The sequence below is a fragment of the Pogona vitticeps genome, chromosome 2, assembly GCF_051106095.1.
Source record: "Pogona vitticeps strain Pit_001003342236 chromosome 2, PviZW2.1, whole genome shotgun sequence".
Lineage (NCBI taxonomy): Eukaryota > Metazoa > Chordata > Lepidosauria > Squamata > Agamidae > Pogona > Pogona vitticeps.
The window spans coordinates 50,490,835-50,510,751 of NC_135784.1; the positions used below are offsets into that span (position 1 = coordinate 50,490,835).

The 19,917-nt window shown below is 38.6% G+C and overlaps 1 protein-coding gene across 7 annotated transcripts in view; it reads left to right on the forward strand.

The window, feature by feature from the left end:
• The window catches only part of CNTN6 (contactin 6), a 300,659-nt gene that overhangs the window by 256,147 nt on the left and 24,595 nt on the right, over window positions 1–19,917 (forward strand). For all 7 annotated transcript variants that reach the window (XR_013541601.1, XR_012083493.2, XR_013541603.1 and 4 more), the window contains 5 exons: window positions 4,126–4,301; window positions 7,681–7,798; window positions 10,068–10,226; window positions 10,310–10,459; window positions 16,560–16,630. Coding sequence is in view for 4 of the 7 variants with exons in the window: in XM_020791024.3 (XP_020646683.3) it covers window positions 4,126–4,301; window positions 7,681–7,798; window positions 10,068–10,226; window positions 10,310–10,459; window positions 16,560–16,630 (674 nt within the window). In the remaining 3 variants the exon portion in view is untranslated. The remainder of the gene's footprint in view (window positions 1–4,125; window positions 4,302–7,680; window positions 7,799–10,067; window positions 10,227–10,309; window positions 10,460–16,559; window positions 16,631–19,917) is intronic.

Below are 19,917 nucleotides of genomic sequence, written 5' to 3' on the forward strand. Positions count from 1 at the left end.
GACAAGTCCACCATAAATGCTTGAGGTCTGACCTTATAAGGAGTGTACACCAGAAAAAGCTGAAAGCCACTTCTGTCATTTTTTACAGATTTAGAAGCAGTCAGACATTTGGCAATGGGACAGCACTGTGTGCCTATGTGTACACGTGTGTTTCTTCTCATTTATCCATCCAGTTTTAAATGCCAGTCCTTCCTTTGTACACCAAAAGGTGCTTGCTGGATCACAGGTGGCATTGAAAGATCACTAAGTGTGGCACTTTGCACACACCAGGTGTTTCGTGTAATTGTGAAATATGTGACAATTAAATCTCTCTAACATGTAAAGGAAACCCTTAATTTGACAATTGCAAAATTTATTAAAAATCAAAATAACAACATGCTATCATAATAGTATTTGCAAGGAACATTTGTTTTGGTTCCCCCCTGGAGAAGTTTTGGCTGTTCAATTATAGGCCTCATTGCTTCAGTATTATATTCAACTGAAATGTCAGAATTCCGAAAAGCATATCTAATGTGCAAATTAAGTTTATTGCTGCTCATTGAGTTGTTTATTCGTTACGATAGAACTGTTTATTACACCTCAAGTGCACCGAGTGAGTTATCTATTTTTCCTTTCTATTTTCTTTTTTTAAAAAAAAACAGGGTATGCTCCATAATACATGCCTGCCGTTAGTAAGCTAGACAGATAGATAATGGGAAAATGGGAGTTTTTAAGTGGCGTTTAGAAAGATTTCAGAAGGAAACATTAAAGAAAATCGCATAAAGACTACAGTTTGTATCAAGTGAAGCAAACATTTCAGCATCCTTCATAGCAGCTGATGTGATCTGGCTAGACTGATAGACCCAGAGAAACCTAGCATCCGCCTTCTATAAAATATGTTCTTTGTTTTGCTAAAACTGTTATATTGCACACATTGACTCTGGGTAATGCATGATTAAATCGCTTAACAAGGCAGAACACTGGACCAAAATGGTACAATAGGTTATGCTTTCATGTAGAGGGCTATCTAGAGCAGTGGACTCCCTGAAAAGGATAGAAACATTCAGTCAAATTACAGATTGTGCTGCAGATGTTAGTTATTCCCAGCAAGAAATAAGCTCCAGGTAGAAAAGGAGAAAACTACTGTAAGATGTTGTATGCCGTGATTATGAACTTGTATTATGAAATAACTGAAGCCTCTGACAGGCATCCAAATCATTTAACCTAACCGGAGCATTTCAGAAAGAGGTTCCGAACGTAAAATGAGGCAAAGCTTTTGTTGTTTGAAGAGTTAAGATCCCGATGCTTCTTGATGAGTCACTGTTGTGATTCTATTCTTATTAATTAATTTTCTGTCACACAGCCACAAACTATTACACATAAGCTATTTCTGCGTTCCAAATGAACATGATTCCTCCCACATGAAAAAGATCCTTTTTGGATGACAAATCCCAGGATTGCAGGCCAAAAAAGTAACATTTTCAAGCATCCAGTAGGACCCCAAGAAACTCTGCAGCAAGACTACAGGTGTATAGAGGTTAGAAGGAAAAGACAAGTGCCCCCTCACTGATGTCCCTTGTTAGATCAGTCAGGCTCGGCACTGATCTTATATTTGGAAGGCTTCCCTACATCTGATTCAAAGTACCGGTATTAGTTTGCTCACATGGCAGTGTGTAGGATCAGGCTATCAAAATAGTAACTTCAGAGAAGAACATGAAGCTTTCTCACCTGTTTCCCAGGGAACATTAGATCTAGAATAAATGTGTAGTATATAGTATATATCGAAATTCAGTTCTTCAAAACAAACAATATCCTTTGGTATATGAAAGTTGGATGCTATGGGATCACTAAGCAAGCACAAATCCCAGAAACTGACTCCTTTTTTCATTAGTTCATCACTTCTCACTCAAACATAAAGAAATTGTCAGGGTTGTTTTTCAACAAGTTCTCTAGGTATCTTTTGTTGCAAAATATCAAGTGTTGTGATTAATGGTCCCTCTAATTTTCCGGAGTGCCGTGCTGGAGCAAGGAACAAGGTTCTGGAATTTTCCCTTACGTGTTGCCTCTTTATGAATGGTACTGGGTACAATAGGATATCCTGTGTAGATCATCTTGAAGGATGTCATGGGTGTTGGCAATATTCAGGCTGCCCTTTGCTATGTAAAGTTTGGCATCCATTTTTCCTGCTGGTAATACAGGAAGAATATTGTGCAACAATATACAGTGGTGCCTCGCACAACGGGTGCCTCACACAACGATGAATTCACACAACGATGCCTTTTTCTGTTAAATTTGCCACCTCACACAACGATGTTTCCTATGGGGAATTTTCACACAACGATGCCACTTTTTCGCTCCTGTAAAAGTGTCTTACAATGTTTGGAACCTGTTTTAAATGCTTGCAGTGGTTAGCCCACCTCCTGAAACCTATGCAAACTTATTTTGGTGTTGTTCTGACACTTCGTTAATTTGTGGTGATTTTTTGTTTTCCCCCTCATTGAAATGCATGGAGTTCAATGAGGGGGAAAACAAAAAATCACCAGAAATTAACTAAGTGTCAGAACAACACCAAAATAAGTTTGCATAGGTTTCAGGAGGTGGGCTAACCATTGCAAGCATTTAAAACGGGCTTCAAACAGTTTAAGGCACTTTTAAATGAGTGAAAAGAGACATCACAAAGAGCTTTAAAAGGGAAACGGAGATCAAAGAGCATTACTTGAAGATCCAAGAAAATAGTTGCTGGGGGATGGCAGAACTGGGATGTGTCTGCAGTCTGTCTGTGCTAAAATATTTTGAAGGATCTTTTTTTTAACTTAATGAAATAGTGAAGAAAAGTGTTAGTGCAATACATACAATGGAGAAACACACACACCCTTTAACCTCAAAGAAGAATTAATGTTGTCATGGCTGCTCCACAGAATGTAGACTATAAAGTTATCTTCCAATTTTCAAACCTGTGCGCTATAAACATATTGCCTGCAAGTTTTCCAAAATATGTCCCCTTGCCTTTTGAAATAAAATAGAGAGCTGGGAGTTAGCAAAGATTGTCAATGGAAACCAAAGTTGAACCATCCAAATTATGTAAAAGATGGACAGTGAAGAAAGGCCGGGAATGGGATGGGGGAAAGATCAACTCATTTGAAATGTGGTGTTGGAAGGGAGCCTTGCAGATACCAGAGACAACCAGAAAGAAAAATAAGTGGGTGCTCAATCAATTCATGGCTGAACTCTCACTAGAACAAAATGAACAAACTGGGGCTATCATACCTTGCCCATATAAAGGGAACACAGAAATGACTAGAAAAGACAATATTGCTTGGTAAATTGTTGAGAGTGCCAGTAGAAAAAAGGGAAAACAAGATGGGTTGACTAATAAAAGAATCCACAGATGTCAGTTTTCAAGATCTGAGCAAAATTTATGGGAAAAGACAATATCCCTAGGAGGGAAGAGAGAATGACCTAACATGAAATGCTGTTGGTTTACAAGATCTGGGCAGAACTGTTAATAACAGAACATTTGAGAGGTCATTAACTCATATAGTCACCACACATCAGAAGTGACTTGAGAGCACATAACATCTTAGGAAAGCTTTTTGTTGTTGTTAATTACCAAGAAATTGTATAGTGACAATATTAATGAAATGGCTTAGGTGATCAGCTGAGACTATGATAGGATATAGACACCAAAGCTATGCTAACATTAAGTAAGACCATCCCAAGCCAGAAAGGAAAAAAACAGTAATTTTAAAGTTCAAATAAGCGAACTTTTAAAATATTTGTTCAGTATTTTTAATAAAGTCTAAAATATATTCACCATTTTATTATTTATTGTCTATTTCTCATGATAAAACATATTGTTGTAGTTTATTTGCATGTATATGGATCCTCATGATCATGTTGATGTTTTTTCCATCAACATATGTTTCCTTTGTCCTTAGCAAAAGGGTACAGGAATCAAAACTATAACTTACTCTTTTACCCCTTCAGCTAAATATAATTTTATTTGACTAAGGAAATATTTAGTTTTATTGCTGGCTTTGGATGAGGGGAATGAGATCTTTAGGTTCTTAGTAATCTTCTCAGAAATAACAGTGATTTTTGTAAATTTCTTATATAATAAATAATATTTTATTTTCTGTCCAATAGAAAGAACTATAATTACCACACCACCATCCAATATGGACGTCACAGTTGGAGAAAGTATAGTCCTGCCTTGCCAAGTATCCAAAGATCCATCCATTGAGGTGGTGTTCTCATGGCTGTTCAATGGAGATCTTATTGACTTTAGCAGAAGAATGACTCATTTTGAAAGAGTGGGAGGGGTGAGTTTCGCAGACTCTATTCATCAGTGATATCACAGGGTTTTAAAAAGAAAAAAGTCCTTCTGAAAAATGTTTTTAGCTCACATGAGAATCTCGAAATGTTCCTCTGTTTGCACATGAAGTGAAAAATTATAAAACTAAACCTATGTTGTGTTCTATTTGTAAAATAAATATTTTGGAAGCTTTCTCTGAATCTGCAATTACCAGTTGATAATATCAAAAGAGAGTGTATCAGTTTTTATATGTGTGTTATATTTCTTATGATGGTTTTGGATGCCTAGCAAATTGATCTTTTAAAGAGGTTTGCCAGCTAGGCTGCATCATACTCTAGGGCACTGGTTCTTAACCTTGGGTTACTCAGGAGTTTTGGACTGCAACTCCCAGAAGCCTTCACCACCAACTGTGCTGGCTGGGGTTTCTGGGAGTTGCAGTTCAAAAACATCTGAGTAACAAAGGTTAAGAACCACTGCTCTAGGACATGGACATACAAACAGTAACTGTGATATTGGTTGAAAACTCAGGAAATCCAGTATCTTTTATCGCATGTTTTTTATTCAGGGTTTATTTTCATTCTCCAAAGATGCAGCTTAGAAGTTCATGTACACTAATAAGGATTTGTCTGCTGATTGGAGCATGCTAGATTGGGTTCAATTGAGTTGTTAAAGGTCCAGTGTGCCATTGGGTGCAGTCTTGAGATACAAATGCCATATGCATCTCAAGAGACCCAGTTTGGTCACTTGAAAGCTCTCAGCTCGACTCCCTTGCCTGCAGCCTTTCCCTGTCCTCTGCACGTCCTCCTCCAGATGCTCATTCATTGTCTTGTGTTCAAACACACACATAGGTAGAGTCAGTACCAGTGCTAAGAATCATAGCTAGATTCTATTAATTTCTCAGCATGGGCAGCTTGAAACTGCTTAGACTGAATAGCATTTGCTGTTTTGTCCCCATGACACTACCCTTACCAGTTCTCTCATTCCCCTGGAAGTTGTGCTGTCTGGCTGCCAGAATAAGTTTGTCAACATCAAATTTCTCCTGCACCCGAGAAATGCTTACCTTCTGTTAGCATTTTTGTGAACTGTTGCGAGCTAAGTGCTGCAGGAAAAAGTTCATCTGGGCACACGGACAATCCGTGCATGTTTTCTTGATCTGCGTGAACACCTAGGAGGTTCATAGTTTAGGAGTGTAAGCACAATAAGTTGTAAAGGGAGTGCAAGAGACATTGTGGAAAGGTTTTCAAAGGTAGATTTACCACATCTGGTTGCTTTAAGAAGGCATAGCAAAGGAAAAAAAGAATCTCTGTCCTTGCCCCCTCCTGTCTTTTAACACTTGCAGGAGGAAGGTTTCATTTTTTTAATAAAATGTAAATGATCCACTGCATCAGTGCCACCCTAATTGATTTAAAATTTTCTTTTGGAGAAGCAGAGGAAGGAACTGCTTAATATTCCTATTTAATTTCCCAATTTCACCATATCATTAAGTGGTTATGAGGTCTGTTTAAGCCACTAATGATGTGGTGATATTGGAAATTAAAACAGGAAAGGAAATTAAAACAGGAAGGAAATTAAAACAGGAAGCTCAATTTGACCCCAGCAATTGCATGTCCTGGAAAGGAAGCAAAAGGGAGTGATCTTACATGCACCAAAGAAGTAGTCACTGACAAGGACCCAGAAAGGTGTGGATAGGAATGCCCCGGGGGCAGGCAGGCTCTCTTTAGCTAAGACATTGTCTCATTGCTGACAGAAAGAGTGAATCAGCCCATCCCTGCGACATACCCAAACAGCAGGACAAACATTCATTTGATCTCACTCAATTTTTAACAAAACATGAACAGTTTTTGAATGAATAGGCTAAACTATACTAAACTGGGGTATTTGTCTGATTCAATGGTGGAATGGAATAGAGTGAGCTGGCTTATTACCCTTTCTGAGTCAAAGCACAAACCTAATTTTGGAGGTGACTGGACTTGGAAATCTAGGAAGGTCTGTCTCCCAATAGAACACGGTACAGTACTTGAACAGTTGCTATGTCCCTGAAATTAATAGTGTTGCAGAAACACATCCGCCCCAGTCGTGGTCAATGCAATTTCTCCATTCACAGGACTGTTTGATAGAGACTCACAAATGGATACATTGGTGCAGTTTGTCTTGTTTTTAAAGATAACCATGTCTATCAGATTCATCACAGGGTGGAGGAGAAGTGGAGTTGCTAAAATTGAGCAGTAGCATGCTGATGGACATGCAACTAACTAACTAGCCCAATACAAACCTAGGAAAAACGAAAACGGTGAGGGCAGGTTAGCTGAACCTGGGTGTGTTGGCCTGTTCAGGAACCTATATGTTTGCTTTCTCTCTTCCTTTGTGCATGTGACCCATGTGACCTGTTCAAACTCAGATCAAGTCAAGGGGCTTCTGCACATGACTAATAACAACTTTCTGTATATTCCTAAATAAGAAGGCACAAAATATCCAGCCTCCAATTGTTTGTAGTCCTCAAAAGTGATACTGAACCTAGCAATCTCAGAGTTCTTCCCTGAAGGTGAGGAAGCCCAAGTTACGTTCTCCACTTAAATCTCAGCTAAGGATGTAGCCATCGCTGATTTGAATTACATTTTTCAGAATTCCACTGGCACTCCATATTGTATCGTTTCTTCTTGAATGGAAATTCTGCTGTATTTTGACAGATGTTTTTCCTAAAGCGTGCACTTTCCAAAATCTTTTCATTTTAGACATGTTCCTATTGCCTCAAGCATCTTTACAGGTCTCATTCAGATGGATATATATTTAATAATGCACATATTTCAAATGTAGAAATTGTTTTGTGCACATCTTCCTCTTTGCCAAAATGCAGCACAAAACTAAGAAATGTATCGACTTCCAGGATATCATGTTTCACCTTGTGTTTTGTTTTGTTTTTAGTCTAAGGAGATGTGGAACAGGTATTTATAGAAATATGGGGGGAAAACAATTATTGTCCATCTCTACTTCCATCCACTTCTGGCACTGTAGAAATTCCATGAAAACAAGATTACTGTGATATACCCTATATTTAGGGTCAATATAGGGGTGATTGGGACACCAGTATTCATCCTACATATTTGCTTTGACCTGACTTCTGTATGAGGTCTAGAAGCCATGAGTTTAAGCCCCCATATATCTTTCCCTACCAGAGGCATTCGTTGTTATAGTTTCATCCTTTTTTGTTTCTATTTTGTTATATGTAAAATTCTCTAATAAAAAGATCCAAATGAAATAAATAAATGACAGTAATAGATAATTTTATTTAAAACTGCTTTTTAAATAATACTGAGCAAGTCACCAAATATCCATTCTAGAAAATACATTATGTGTGATTAAAGTTATATTTCTCTTTTAATCTTAAGGAATCTGTTGGGGACCTTATGATAAGAAACATTCAGATAAATCATTCTGGGAAGTACACATGCATAGTGCAAACCGCTATGGATACCCTATCTGAAACAGCCGAAATAATTGTGCGAGGTAGGTCTATTATTTGTAAAATGCCATCTAAAGCTTATGATATATAGGGACGTGATGGCGCTGCGGGCTAAGCCGCAGAAGCCTGTGCTGCAGGGTCAGAAGACCAGCAGTCGTAAGATCGAATCCACACAACAGAGTGAGCTCCCATCGCTTGTCCCAGCTCCCGCCAACCTAGCGGTTCGAAAGCATGCAAATGCAAGTAGATCAATAGGGACCATCTTGGTGGGAAGGTAACACCGTTCCATGTCTAAGTCGCACTGGCCATGTGACCACGGAAGATTGTCTTCAGACAAAACACTGGCTCTATGGCTTGGAAACGGGGATGAACACCGCCCCTACAGTCAAACATGACTGGACAAAAATTGTCAAGGGGAACCTTTACCTTTATCTTTAAAGCTTATGATGCATTTAAGCATCAGATAACTTGGATGAAATGCAAATAACTCACGATCTACAGCTGATATATATTTCCTACTGTTAGTCTATTTTATATATTTATTTTAAATATTTTATTCCATCTTTCTTTACACGAAAACATGCCTAGTGAGTAATTAACCGGTTCGGATGGAAGCACCACCAGGCATGATTTCTTCCTAACAGTGTTTAGAATTTTATCTAAAAATGATGAGGAAAAAAATACTGTTTTGTTCTACAACTCTCCTAATCCCACCAAATGTAGTTTTTCTAGCTTTCCATGCAAAACCAAAACCAAAAGTGTTGTGGCACTTTAAGGACTAATTGTTATATTCCATTGCGGCCTTTTGTTGGTCAGTCCACTTTGTCAGACATGTTAGAGAGATGCTATAGTAGTTACAAGAAGCTGGCAATAGCACTATTGCCACAAGTAATAGACTGCAATAATGTTGGTTCCTTATAGTACCTTAGAAGCAATGGTCAACATCCGATTAATCATTTATTCCATTCTAAAGATTGTAGTGATAGCTGCTTATTAATGCATATAATAAGCTAAAATAACTAATCCATTCAATGTAGTCTGGAACTTGTTTATCATATTTATACGGCCTCTTTTTCCAGCTTTGTTTTACAGTTATATTTTTCTGAAAGAGAAACTTTCAGGTGACAGTACTGAGCATCCTTGGAGGTTGAAATATTCTAAAACAGGTTTCTGTGGATTGTCTTATTCGATGTCCAGTTTACGTCTATTAATTCCTCTCGCATTGGGGTTGCCCCATTTGTCTTATGCAGAGTGCATAAGGGCATTGCTGTAAATGATGGCTGGCATCTCATTGGCATATGTACGCAGAAATAATCCTCTGGTGTTGTGGGTAATATTGTAGGGCATGCAATATGTTCCCAGAGTACATGTGGGGACAGAGGTGTCATCCAGTAGCAAGGTCTAATCCCCATCTCTGTATTTGTGTTGTGCAGTCTGTTATGCATCAATAATTCTCAGTTCCATAAGGAAGTACAGGCAAAATACATGTTTACAATATTGTTAGACATGTATCTATCTTGGGAAGGCTTTCCTTTGAAAAGTGACATGCAAATATAGTAACAAAGATTTTAAATATTCACATTTTTGTACCATTTAATGAAGAATTAAATGAGAATTGTAGTGTTTCAGGATTAGAGTAGGAAGAGAGGTTAGCAGAATGAATATACTTGGGACGACCTAATGGAGAAGACTACACAGTCAAGGTTTCCTGTCCCAAACTTGGTATTGTTGTAATGGGTAAGAATATAATGATTAAGGTTTATCATTCCAAATTGCTAGAATGCCATTGGACTAGGACAGTAACTCCCATGAGTAGCAGTGCAAGGAATAAAAATGAATGAGAGCAGATATGGGAGTAGTGGCATGCAGGTGGTGTTAGAAACATAATTTGTCTTGAATTGTCTATTTGTCCCATAGTGTGGTGAGCCAGAAACTGAATTATGAACCTGACAGTTGGTTCACACATCCTATAAAAAGTCCTAGAGTAGCTGGGATGTGACCTAGCTTATCATGCAATCACCATGTGTTCCAGCAAGCTTGAGAACAATGCTCCAATTTCCATTTTGAAGGAATAGTATAAGATAGAACAGCACTTTGAATTTTGAGTTGATGGGTGTAGGCAGAAGAGAAACACTTGCGTGATTGTCTAGAAAGTATAAACAGAAGATCTTTGTCTAGTATAGTTGCAGTATTTTCTAGAATGCTCCTAAGTAAAAACAGGACAGGTGTCTCTGTCAGATTCTTACACATGCTCTGTCCTGTTCTTATGCCAAGGCAATTGCAAAGTAATATAGACTTGTTCCTTTTTACAAGGTACTCCAGGTCCACCCAAAGATGTTAGTATTGAGCACGTTTCCAGCACAACAGCTGTACTAAACTGGAGACCTGGAATTGAGAACAACAGCCCAATCCAGATATACACTATTCAGACAAGGACTCCTTTTTCAGTTGGATGGCAAGCAGTTTCAACAGGTACAAAGTCAAATTCTTGATTTGTGTGATGTGCTATACTCTAAAAGTGTTCTATCCTTTAATCTTTTTCATCTTATATTTAGTTCCTGAAGTTATTAATGGCAGAACCCATACAGCAACAGTGGTTGACCTAAATCCTTGGGTCGAATATGAATTTCGAGTTGTGGCTGGCAACAGCGTTGGAATTGGAGAGCCCAGTGCACCATCTGAACTACTAAGAACTAAAGCATCTAGTAAGTTACTGGGCCTAAAAGCCCATAAAAAGTGCAATTTTTTTTCACTCTAAAATCAAACACAGAGAACCCCGCCAATGGTGCTCATGATATGGAAGTGGTTTTGAATGTCATTATTTATTATTACATTTTTATCCTGATTTTCAGCTAATAATTGGCTGCTGAATTAGCTTGCATGCTAATTTAATACAAGTAATAATTAGAATCCCATACAAAATCCTGGTGGATTAATGTACCAATCTGCCAATTAGGACTTCTGTTCCATGTAAAATCTAGCCAGTTTTTACATCAGAGCCTCTGTTTCATGTAAAATCTTCCAGGGCTGCAAACAGGAGTTCATTACACTGCAACACCTGTCCACTCATTAAATAGTACTTTTAGTCTGATTTCTGATCTCTGATTAGAAATAACAGCAGAGGAATGGTGGATACCAAATTACAAGTCACTGTTCATTATGCCTAAAACACAGTGCATTAGCCTTCTTATACTTATATTAAAAAGTTAAGTCATTTCCTCTGTTATTAAAAAAAAGTGCACCAAATTAATATAGCTCATTATCTGCAACACATTATTTGCAAATTCTGCTTGACCTCCCTCAGATTGAATTTTATTTCTACGATAATGCTCTTTATTCTCAATAAGTTCACAGTTTATACACTACCAGGGCTCAGGACAGATTCCAAAGGCAGATGACACTGATCTCATGGTCTGGTCAAGCCATTGATGGAAAAATTCTGGGAGTTGTATAGAGTTGCATTAGTCTTTTCTACATCTACAATATTGATGCTAGTAGTGGGATGATATATAGACCTAGTGGACATAGAGAGGTTCCAGCCCCCTGGGGCTGGACTGTCCACTCACCCATCCACTACTGCTGCTGCTCCACGCTCCCTTTCAATCGCTCCGGAGCTCACGGTTAACTAGCCACTTGTCAGCCTCCCTTGTTCTGTCCACCTGTGCGGGGGTATTCGTATACATATACAAATACCCCCATCTCTATATAGCAATCATCATCTGGGCTTGCAAGATGCATTTGAATTCCTTCAAAATTTTTGAGCATCTCCTCTATTCCTTCACCCTGGGTTAAACAACGAGATTCTAAATAGTAATGATGAATGGCAAAACGGGAACCTGAAACCAGTTAGCTCACTTCAGGCCTTAAGAATTCGGTAGTCAGCTCATGGGGATTTCCTTGCTTGCACTTCCCCCCCCCACCAAGAGCTTGGAAATAAAGGGTTAACTTTAACTTGATACATTTAATTTCCTCCCAGATTTTTGAACAGGTCATTATCTCAGCAATTTACCACTTCTGTCCTCAAAGAATTTGAGAATGAAGCATTAACTTTGATTTGCTAACTTGTTAAAGTTAATTTGCTATTGTTCTGTTGAACAAGATATAAGCTCAAAATTTTAACACTTTTGCCTTATATAATTATTTTTTTGTAATCTTAATAAGACAATGTTACACATTGTAAGTATCACTATCTAATAATTTCCACCTAGAAGGCCACAAACTGGGCAATTTCCCCTTCATCGTAGGTTACTTGATATGTTAAGTACTCTGGTTTCTCATGAGGTTTGTGTGGACTTTCTATGCATTCCAATCCAAATTCATAGATGTCAGAGAGAAGTCAGAATTGAAACACTAGTGTCATGAATGAAAATCTGTGTATTATACTGGGAGTTAATGTCGAGTGTCTTCATACAGATCCATGGAGGGAAAGGATCTGCAACAAATTATTTGCAAATTCTGCTTGACCTCCCTCAGAATGAATTTTATTTCTCTGATAATGCTCTTTATTCTCAATTCTCACATCATTTCACCACCTATTTCGTTCTATAAAAAGAAACACTGTGGAGGTGCAGCACAATAATATAAATGTCTTCTCAGAAGTAAGTTACACTGAGATCAATAGGACTTAATCCTAGATAAATGCATATCAGATTGCAGGCTTCATTTCCAGAAGGCTTGTTTTTCAAGATGATGCAGCAGAGAAATGTGTAGGTTTCCAAGAAACGTGTTGTCCCTTCATCCAATCCAGTTTTTAGAACCAGAGATTGGGAGTTCAGTCCCTCCCCCATGCATTCCAGAACAGCCAGCCTGTGTGGCCTTGGGCAAGCTGCATAGTCCCAGGGTGCCCCCAGAAGAAGAGAATGGTAAACCACTTCTGAGTAATCTCTGCTTAGAAAAGCCTAGAAAGGGTCACCATAAATCAGAAGTAACTTAACAGCAGATAGTTATTTTATATCTATAATCATATGATTTCTTCCATTCAGCACATGTATCATTATAAATTATGTGTATTTTGTTTAATATTACAAGTGTAAAATGCGGGAGCAGGCTATTGAAATACACGTGACTTCTAGAAAGAAAGCCAAATTTCAGCATATTCATAATTCAAATATGCACATTTTTAGTAATAATTACTATGAAAGCATATATTGTCTATGTTTGATAAAGGGTTGTGTATGTTATAGAGGAACTAAGTCTAAGTACTTCCTTGTTATGGAGAATTTTATACATTGTAAGACAAGCAAGAGACAATAAACTGAACCTTTGGTGCAGAGCTGTATGTGTGTTATAAATCCCCTCATTAGGAGCATTTAATTCTCAGATGCAGAAGATTCAGAAACAGTAATACAGAGTGTGCAGGTTAATATTGATCCAATGAGTCTTGGAGATTTGGATAAACTCTACCCACTTGACTGTTTAAAGGTTCCACAGACAATAGGGAAGCAATTCTGCTGTGCAGCTGGCTGCTAAGATTCTCAGTTGCTAATTAAAATCTGCCTTAGAGCAACAGGTGTAACAAATAAATAGTGATGAAAGGGTGAATGACAAATTCTGTCTTATAAGGTCTACATTGCCAGCTAAAACCCGATCGAGCATTCATACATTCCTGGAGGCAAATGAGCCACTGCTCATTTCATTAAAATGGAGCTGAGAATTAATTGAGCTTCTGCTGATGCAGTTAACCGTAAATTTTCATCTGTTTCTCCACTATGACCCAGTTTAGGCTTTGTTGAGCAGTAGTATAAATTCTTTCCTGTGCAAATACAGTAAACATTGAACTCATTTAACACAAGCACTAATTGAGCATTAACTGGTTCACAGAACAGTGGACCGTTAGTTGAGCTTGGCTTGGAAGTCTCTTTTTAATTTATTTTTTATTTTATATTTTAGTTAACTATCCGATTCTCCTTTTTCTTCTGAAACTTCTGCAATATAACAGTATTCTTCTGCTGTGCTAGCATCAAAAATAAGACCGAGGACTGTGCCATCTAAATATTTTATTTATTTATTTATTTATTTATTTATTTATTTATTTATTTATTTATTTATTTATATCCCACCTATCTAGTCGATTAAGACCACTCTAGGCGGCGACAATTCTTAGCAGTACAGTGGTGCCCCGCTAGACAATGACCTCGCAAAATGACAAATCCGCATGACGATAGGTTTTTGCGATCGCTATAGCACTTCACAAAACAGTGTTTCCTATGGGCAATTTTCACTGGACGATGTTTGGGTCCATGCTTCGCAGACCATTTTTTGCAAGACGACGATTTTAAGGTGATCAGCATTTCACAAAATGGGTGTTTTGGGGACCGATGCTTCGCAAGACAGCGATTTTAACAGCTGATCAGCTCTTCGCAAAATGGCTTCCCTATGGGCCATTTTTGCAGAACGACGATTTTTCCCCATTGGAACACATTAAATGGATTTCAGTGCATTCCAATGGGGAAACACTTTTCGCAAGATGATGTTTGCTCAAGACAGCAATTTCAATGGAATGAATTAACATCATCTTGCGGGGCATCATTGTACCCGAGAATACAAAAAATAAGATAATGATGCCTTTGCTATATCACACATTGATAGGTGAGTGGTCAATAGACCTTCAATAGTTTCTCTCTTGCTTATGGCCAATTTTTAAAGCCTTTTCTTAAACTTGAGAATTTAACTTTCAATCAATTTCTATGTCAATGTATTCGTGAAGGCTTTCACGGCCGGGATCTAATGGTTGTTGTGGGGTTTTTCAGGCTCTTTGGCCATGTACGAACAGTATTCAAGCCCACCACAAAAATACAATAAATGTTATGGTCAGCAAAGGACAGAAGTGACCCCCTAACCACTGCATGAGTATACCGGATACCTTGCAGTTGTGGCCAGGTATATATTTGAACCACAAAACGAAGCATCCACACCAGAATCAAGAACATGAGAGACACTGCAGACTAAAACAACCAGAAAAATCTGCAGTAGCTGAACATGCACTAAAACAAATTGGACATGAAATTCTATTTCAAAATACTGAAATACAGTGGTGCCTCGCATTACGATGTTAATTCGTTCCAGCGAAATCAATGTAGAATGAAAACATCGTGAAGCGATTTTTAAAAGCCCATAGAAACGCATTAAAACTAGATTAATGTGTTCCTATGGGCTTGAAACTCACCATCCAGCGATCCTCCATAGCGTGGCTATTTTTGCTGCCCATGCAACGAGGAATCCATCCCAGAAAACAGTGGGCGGCCATTTTTTTTACCCGGTGGCCATTTTGAAACCACCGATCAGCTGTTCTAAAATCATCATTTTGCTATAATCGGTTAGCGAAGCAGGGAACTGATCATTGCAAAGTGAAAAAAACCCATAGGAAACATTGTTTTGCGATCACTTTTGTGATTGCAAAAACTTCGTTGTTATGCAATTTCGTCATAAAATGAAGCGCTCGTCTTGCAAGGCACCACTGTACTGGACAACACCAGCAGTCATTACGTCAGACTGCACAGGGAAGCCATTGAAATCCACAAGCACCAGCAGAACTTCAACAAAAAAGAGGAAAATGTGAAGCTCAACAAAACTTGGCTCCTAGCTCTGAAAAATACAGCGTGCAAAAGGTCAACAAACTCTAACCAGCCACAAGGACAGGGGATCACTACACACAAAAGACCACTAATGACACCTATCAACCACAGTGACAGATAATCTCTTCTCTTTAGCACAACAATACACCCACAACAAAACACACTAATCACCTATCTACAGAAAAAGACTAAGACCCATCTCACAGCCATAAATACTCCACTCCCAAGCCATCTACACCAGAGCACAGAGTGCTGTTCTCTGAAGATGCCGGCCACAGAGACTGGCGAAACGTTAGGAAGAACAACCTTCAGAACATGGCCTAAGAGTCTGAAAAACCCACAACAATCAATTTCTGTGTCACTTGTAACTTCAAGGTCTTTAGAACTCTCTTATTTTATATAGATGGTGTTGGTTGCTGGTGGCTCGATAATTATAACCAGGGCTATATACAGGTTTCCTAGCTTGATTCAGATCCCGATTCAATCTGAAGCAATCTGGGTCCGATATTTGCACTCCAAATATTATTTGTAAATTCAAATTGTCAGTCTCTCCTTTCCTTGTATTGGAAACCCAAAAGAGCTATGCATGTTTTTGTACTGATATATGTGACATTTTGAAACAACATACAAAAGAGGGGAGGAAGCCTGAAAAATATAGTTAGTAATTTGCACTTCAGATACCTTCAGTTGTAAAGATTCCAGGTGCCCATTCCAGAAAAAAGAGAACGGCGAAGCATATTAGTTTATACATGAAGAAAAAACCAAAACAGAGTATGCCAGAGAATCCTCAACTACCAGTCCCTATGTACAGTACCTCTGTTAGAACAGAGGCACGTAGTTACACCAGAGGCACATAGACCCTTGAACCTTCATGAATGTTCATTTCATCTCTTCAAACCAGGATGCTGTATCATGTCCATATTATCTAAATAATATACTTGTTAGGGCCCTTATCTATGGTTTTTCAGCATGTTCCAACTTCCACAAATACGGGAAGCGTTTACTATACCACAGCATATTGAAAAGTTTTTCTCTTCATTCAATTAAGTCTTTCTCATTGCCAGCTCCGATGCTAGAAACTGCTCTGCAGATTTCGAATTATATGCATTCTGTACTGACTTCATATGGCCACACATGCTTAGGAGAATTATATTTGATTATGTTTAGGGAATGTAAAACGTTTTATTAATTGCACAGCATTGTTTGGTGGTTCTTTTTCTTTCTTTCCCAGTTCCCACCGTGGCCCCAGCAAATGTGAGTGGAGGTGGAGGAAGCCGGTCGGAGCTTGTCATCACATGGGAGGTAATTTGTAAGACAATCTTCAGTGTAATGAAGGAAAATTACAAGACAGGTGTAGCAAAAGCAGGTTTGCTGCACCATTGTTACCAATTTAGAGAAGTAAACTGTGAGAGGCCTGTTATAAAAATGTTTAGAAGTCATCTGCAGCCCTCTTATCATCATTATGCAGAAGGCAGCTTAGCATGCTAATCTGTTTGGGTATTTTCCACATTAAATATTCTACACGGTTTTGTTTCCTTGTCTGTGTGTACCCTTCTTGTTTTTTGAATATTATGTTGTTGAGGCGTATGCTGTCATGCCTAAACGAAGACATATCTGTTACTTAACAAATACCATTCAGTGTATGTTTATTTTCTATAAGACAAATAAATAATTTGATAATACCTGCCTGGGGCTGTAAACCCTGAGGACATTTTTGTGTAGTAAGCAACACCGAAAAGTACTTGCATCTTTAGAGGTATTTGAAAAGAATCCCCAGCCAAATTTATAATCACCTTTTCAGTCAGGTTCTGGATCTTCCTTAATATATCCATAGATTACACCCTGAATCAATTTACTTAAAAAAAAACTTTACAATATGAAGTTGCACTCACAGAGAATAAGAATGAGAACATCTAGCCCTTCCAATGTTGCTGCATGGTAATTCCCATAAGCCCCAGCCATCATTACCAGTGGTGAGACAAGGTAGATACTGTGTAGCTTTGCATGACCTAGACATTTTTGTCATGGTGAGATACCAGATATGAGGATTAAGTTTATCTCCCTTAGGTCCTAATGAAGGTCTATGCCATAGGCCCTCCCTTGAGAGCAAGTCATTTCAAACTGGCAATGGAAGAAGAGATTTGTCTCTATTGTCCCTAGACTGAGTGAAAAATAGCCCCTTTATACACAGAGGAGACATGCTTTTGAATTGTGGTGCTGGAGGAGGCTCTTGAGAGTCCCCCGGACTGCAAGGAGAACAAACCTATCCATTCTAAAGGAAATCAAGCCTGAGTGCTCACTGGAAGGAGAGATCCTGAAGCTGAGGCTCCAATACTTTGGCCATCTGATGAGACGAAAAGACTCCCTGGAAAAGACCTTGATGTCAGGAAAGTGTGAAGGCAGGAGGAGAAGGGGACGACAGAGCATGAGATGGTTGGACATTGTCACCGAAGCGACGAACATGAATTTGACCAAACTCTGGGAGGCAGTGGAAGACAGGAGGACCTGGCGTGCTCCGGTCCATGGGGTCACAAAGAGTCAAACATGACTAAACAATTAAACAACAACAACACAGAGGAGAGGAGGACAGTCTGGCCATTGCAAAAGAGGTCTGAGGTTTTCCTCCATAAATAGATCACTGTTCCCCCCCCCCACATGGACCAAGTGTGCTCTCTTTCCACATATGTTTGCATGGGGCATGTGTGTGCACATGAATAAGGTATGTATATGAGAGAGAGAATGGGACAAACTTTATCCAGGTATTGCCCTGCCTCCTGATGACATGCAGACCCTTCTGGTAATACTGGAAACAAGAAGTGTTCCCTCCCCTATTTTACAGCTAAAACAATGCTCTGTTGGCAGACTAAATCATAGCCAGTACAACTCAGACCTCACACTGGATGCTAAGTTTTGATTCCGTTCCCTGATAACAGCTGCACAAGGTTGGTTTAGAGCTAGTTTAGAGTAGGATTACATTCCATTCAGAATTGATAGATAGCAATCTTGTGTTCATTATTTGTAGTAGAGGTCAAGGGCATTGCAATTTAAAGAACAGAAAAAGTGAAAAAAAAGTTTAGGGATGTAAAGGAAGCTAACAAACCTGGGAAGGCCAAAGTTGGTCTGTTAACTTTAATGAAAACCAATCAGCCAACTCCCAAAGTTTTCTTAAAAGCTGTTAAGTATTTACATTAACTATATAGATAAAGAACCACATGGACTGCCTCAGAATGTAGTAGAGCCTCCTATATAGGAAGTTTAGAAAGCAAAGACTGGACAGCCATTTGTCTGACATGCTTTAGTTTTGGATTTCCTTCTTTGACAGCATGTTGAACTAGTAATTCTTGAGGTCTCATTTGGTCAACAATCCTATGAGCACAATTATTTTGTTGGAAAACATGTTGTGCTTCAGATTAGGTGTGAGATATGGCCGCTTTAGTGAAAGGGATGGTGAAAGCTGAACAATGAGAAAAGCAATTCCCACTGAACTGAGAAATTGTGTCTGTTTTTGTCAGAAACATACCCATGATGTCCCACCCTTACAATTTAAACAGAAAGCAGGGCAAATATTACATAGCAGTAGGTTGATAGTGTGAAGTATTATGCCTTTGGGAATCTTGTGGATAATGTGTACAGTAGCCAGAATAGCGCTTTTCAGCCAGGAGTCTGTGGAGCCCTTTGATGCAAATTAAAATTGTCTATATCATACACTATACTGCGCCCACATTGAGTATTTTGTACAACACTCAAAAGGTGGTATTGTGCATCATGGAAGACAAAGAAAGCAGCAACTCCCTAAGGAGAAAACTTACAGTATTTGGGGTGTTTAGCAAAGGCAAATAATTATAAATGAGACAGAGGTGTAAGAATTGTACCTTTTGTAGAGCAAGTAATCAAGGTTATGTTTTTCTCCCTCTCATAATAACAAGAACCCAGGGTCACTCACTGAAGCTTGAGAGATTCAGGACAAGAAAGTAGAAGAATTTCTTCACACAGCGCATAATTAACCTATAGAATTCACCATCACCAGATTTAATGACAGCTGCCAATATGAATGGTTTTAAAGATGATCAATTCATAAAGGATAGAGCTATCAGTGGCTACCAGTCAGTTAGTTCTATATCTATTGATGTATAGATTTGTGTTTTTAGATTACAACTCCCAGCATTCCTCTGGCAGCATATCTCTAGCTAAGCAGCCGTATCTTCTCCAATATCAAAGATGGTCTGCTCTATATATTATTGTTTAGGGAACATGAGATGGAGGGTGCAGCAGCAAGCTTCTCATAGACAACTGACTGACCAACGTGTGAGCAGAATAGGCCTTTTGTCTTATACAGAATTGCTCTTTTCATGACCTTAGTAGTGAACATATGTGGCTTCCCTGAGATAAAAATCCAGAAATCCTGTATTCACCTGATGTTCACGCTGTCCGCTTTACCTTCTTTTGACTACACTGTTATTTCTTTCTCTCCATCCAGTACTCCTTCAGTCTGTAGCTGCTTCAGATGGGATTAAAAAAAAACCCTTAGTCATTCCCTTCCATGTTTCTTCTTTTTTACCTCCACTTTCATTCTTTTTCCTCCTCCCTCT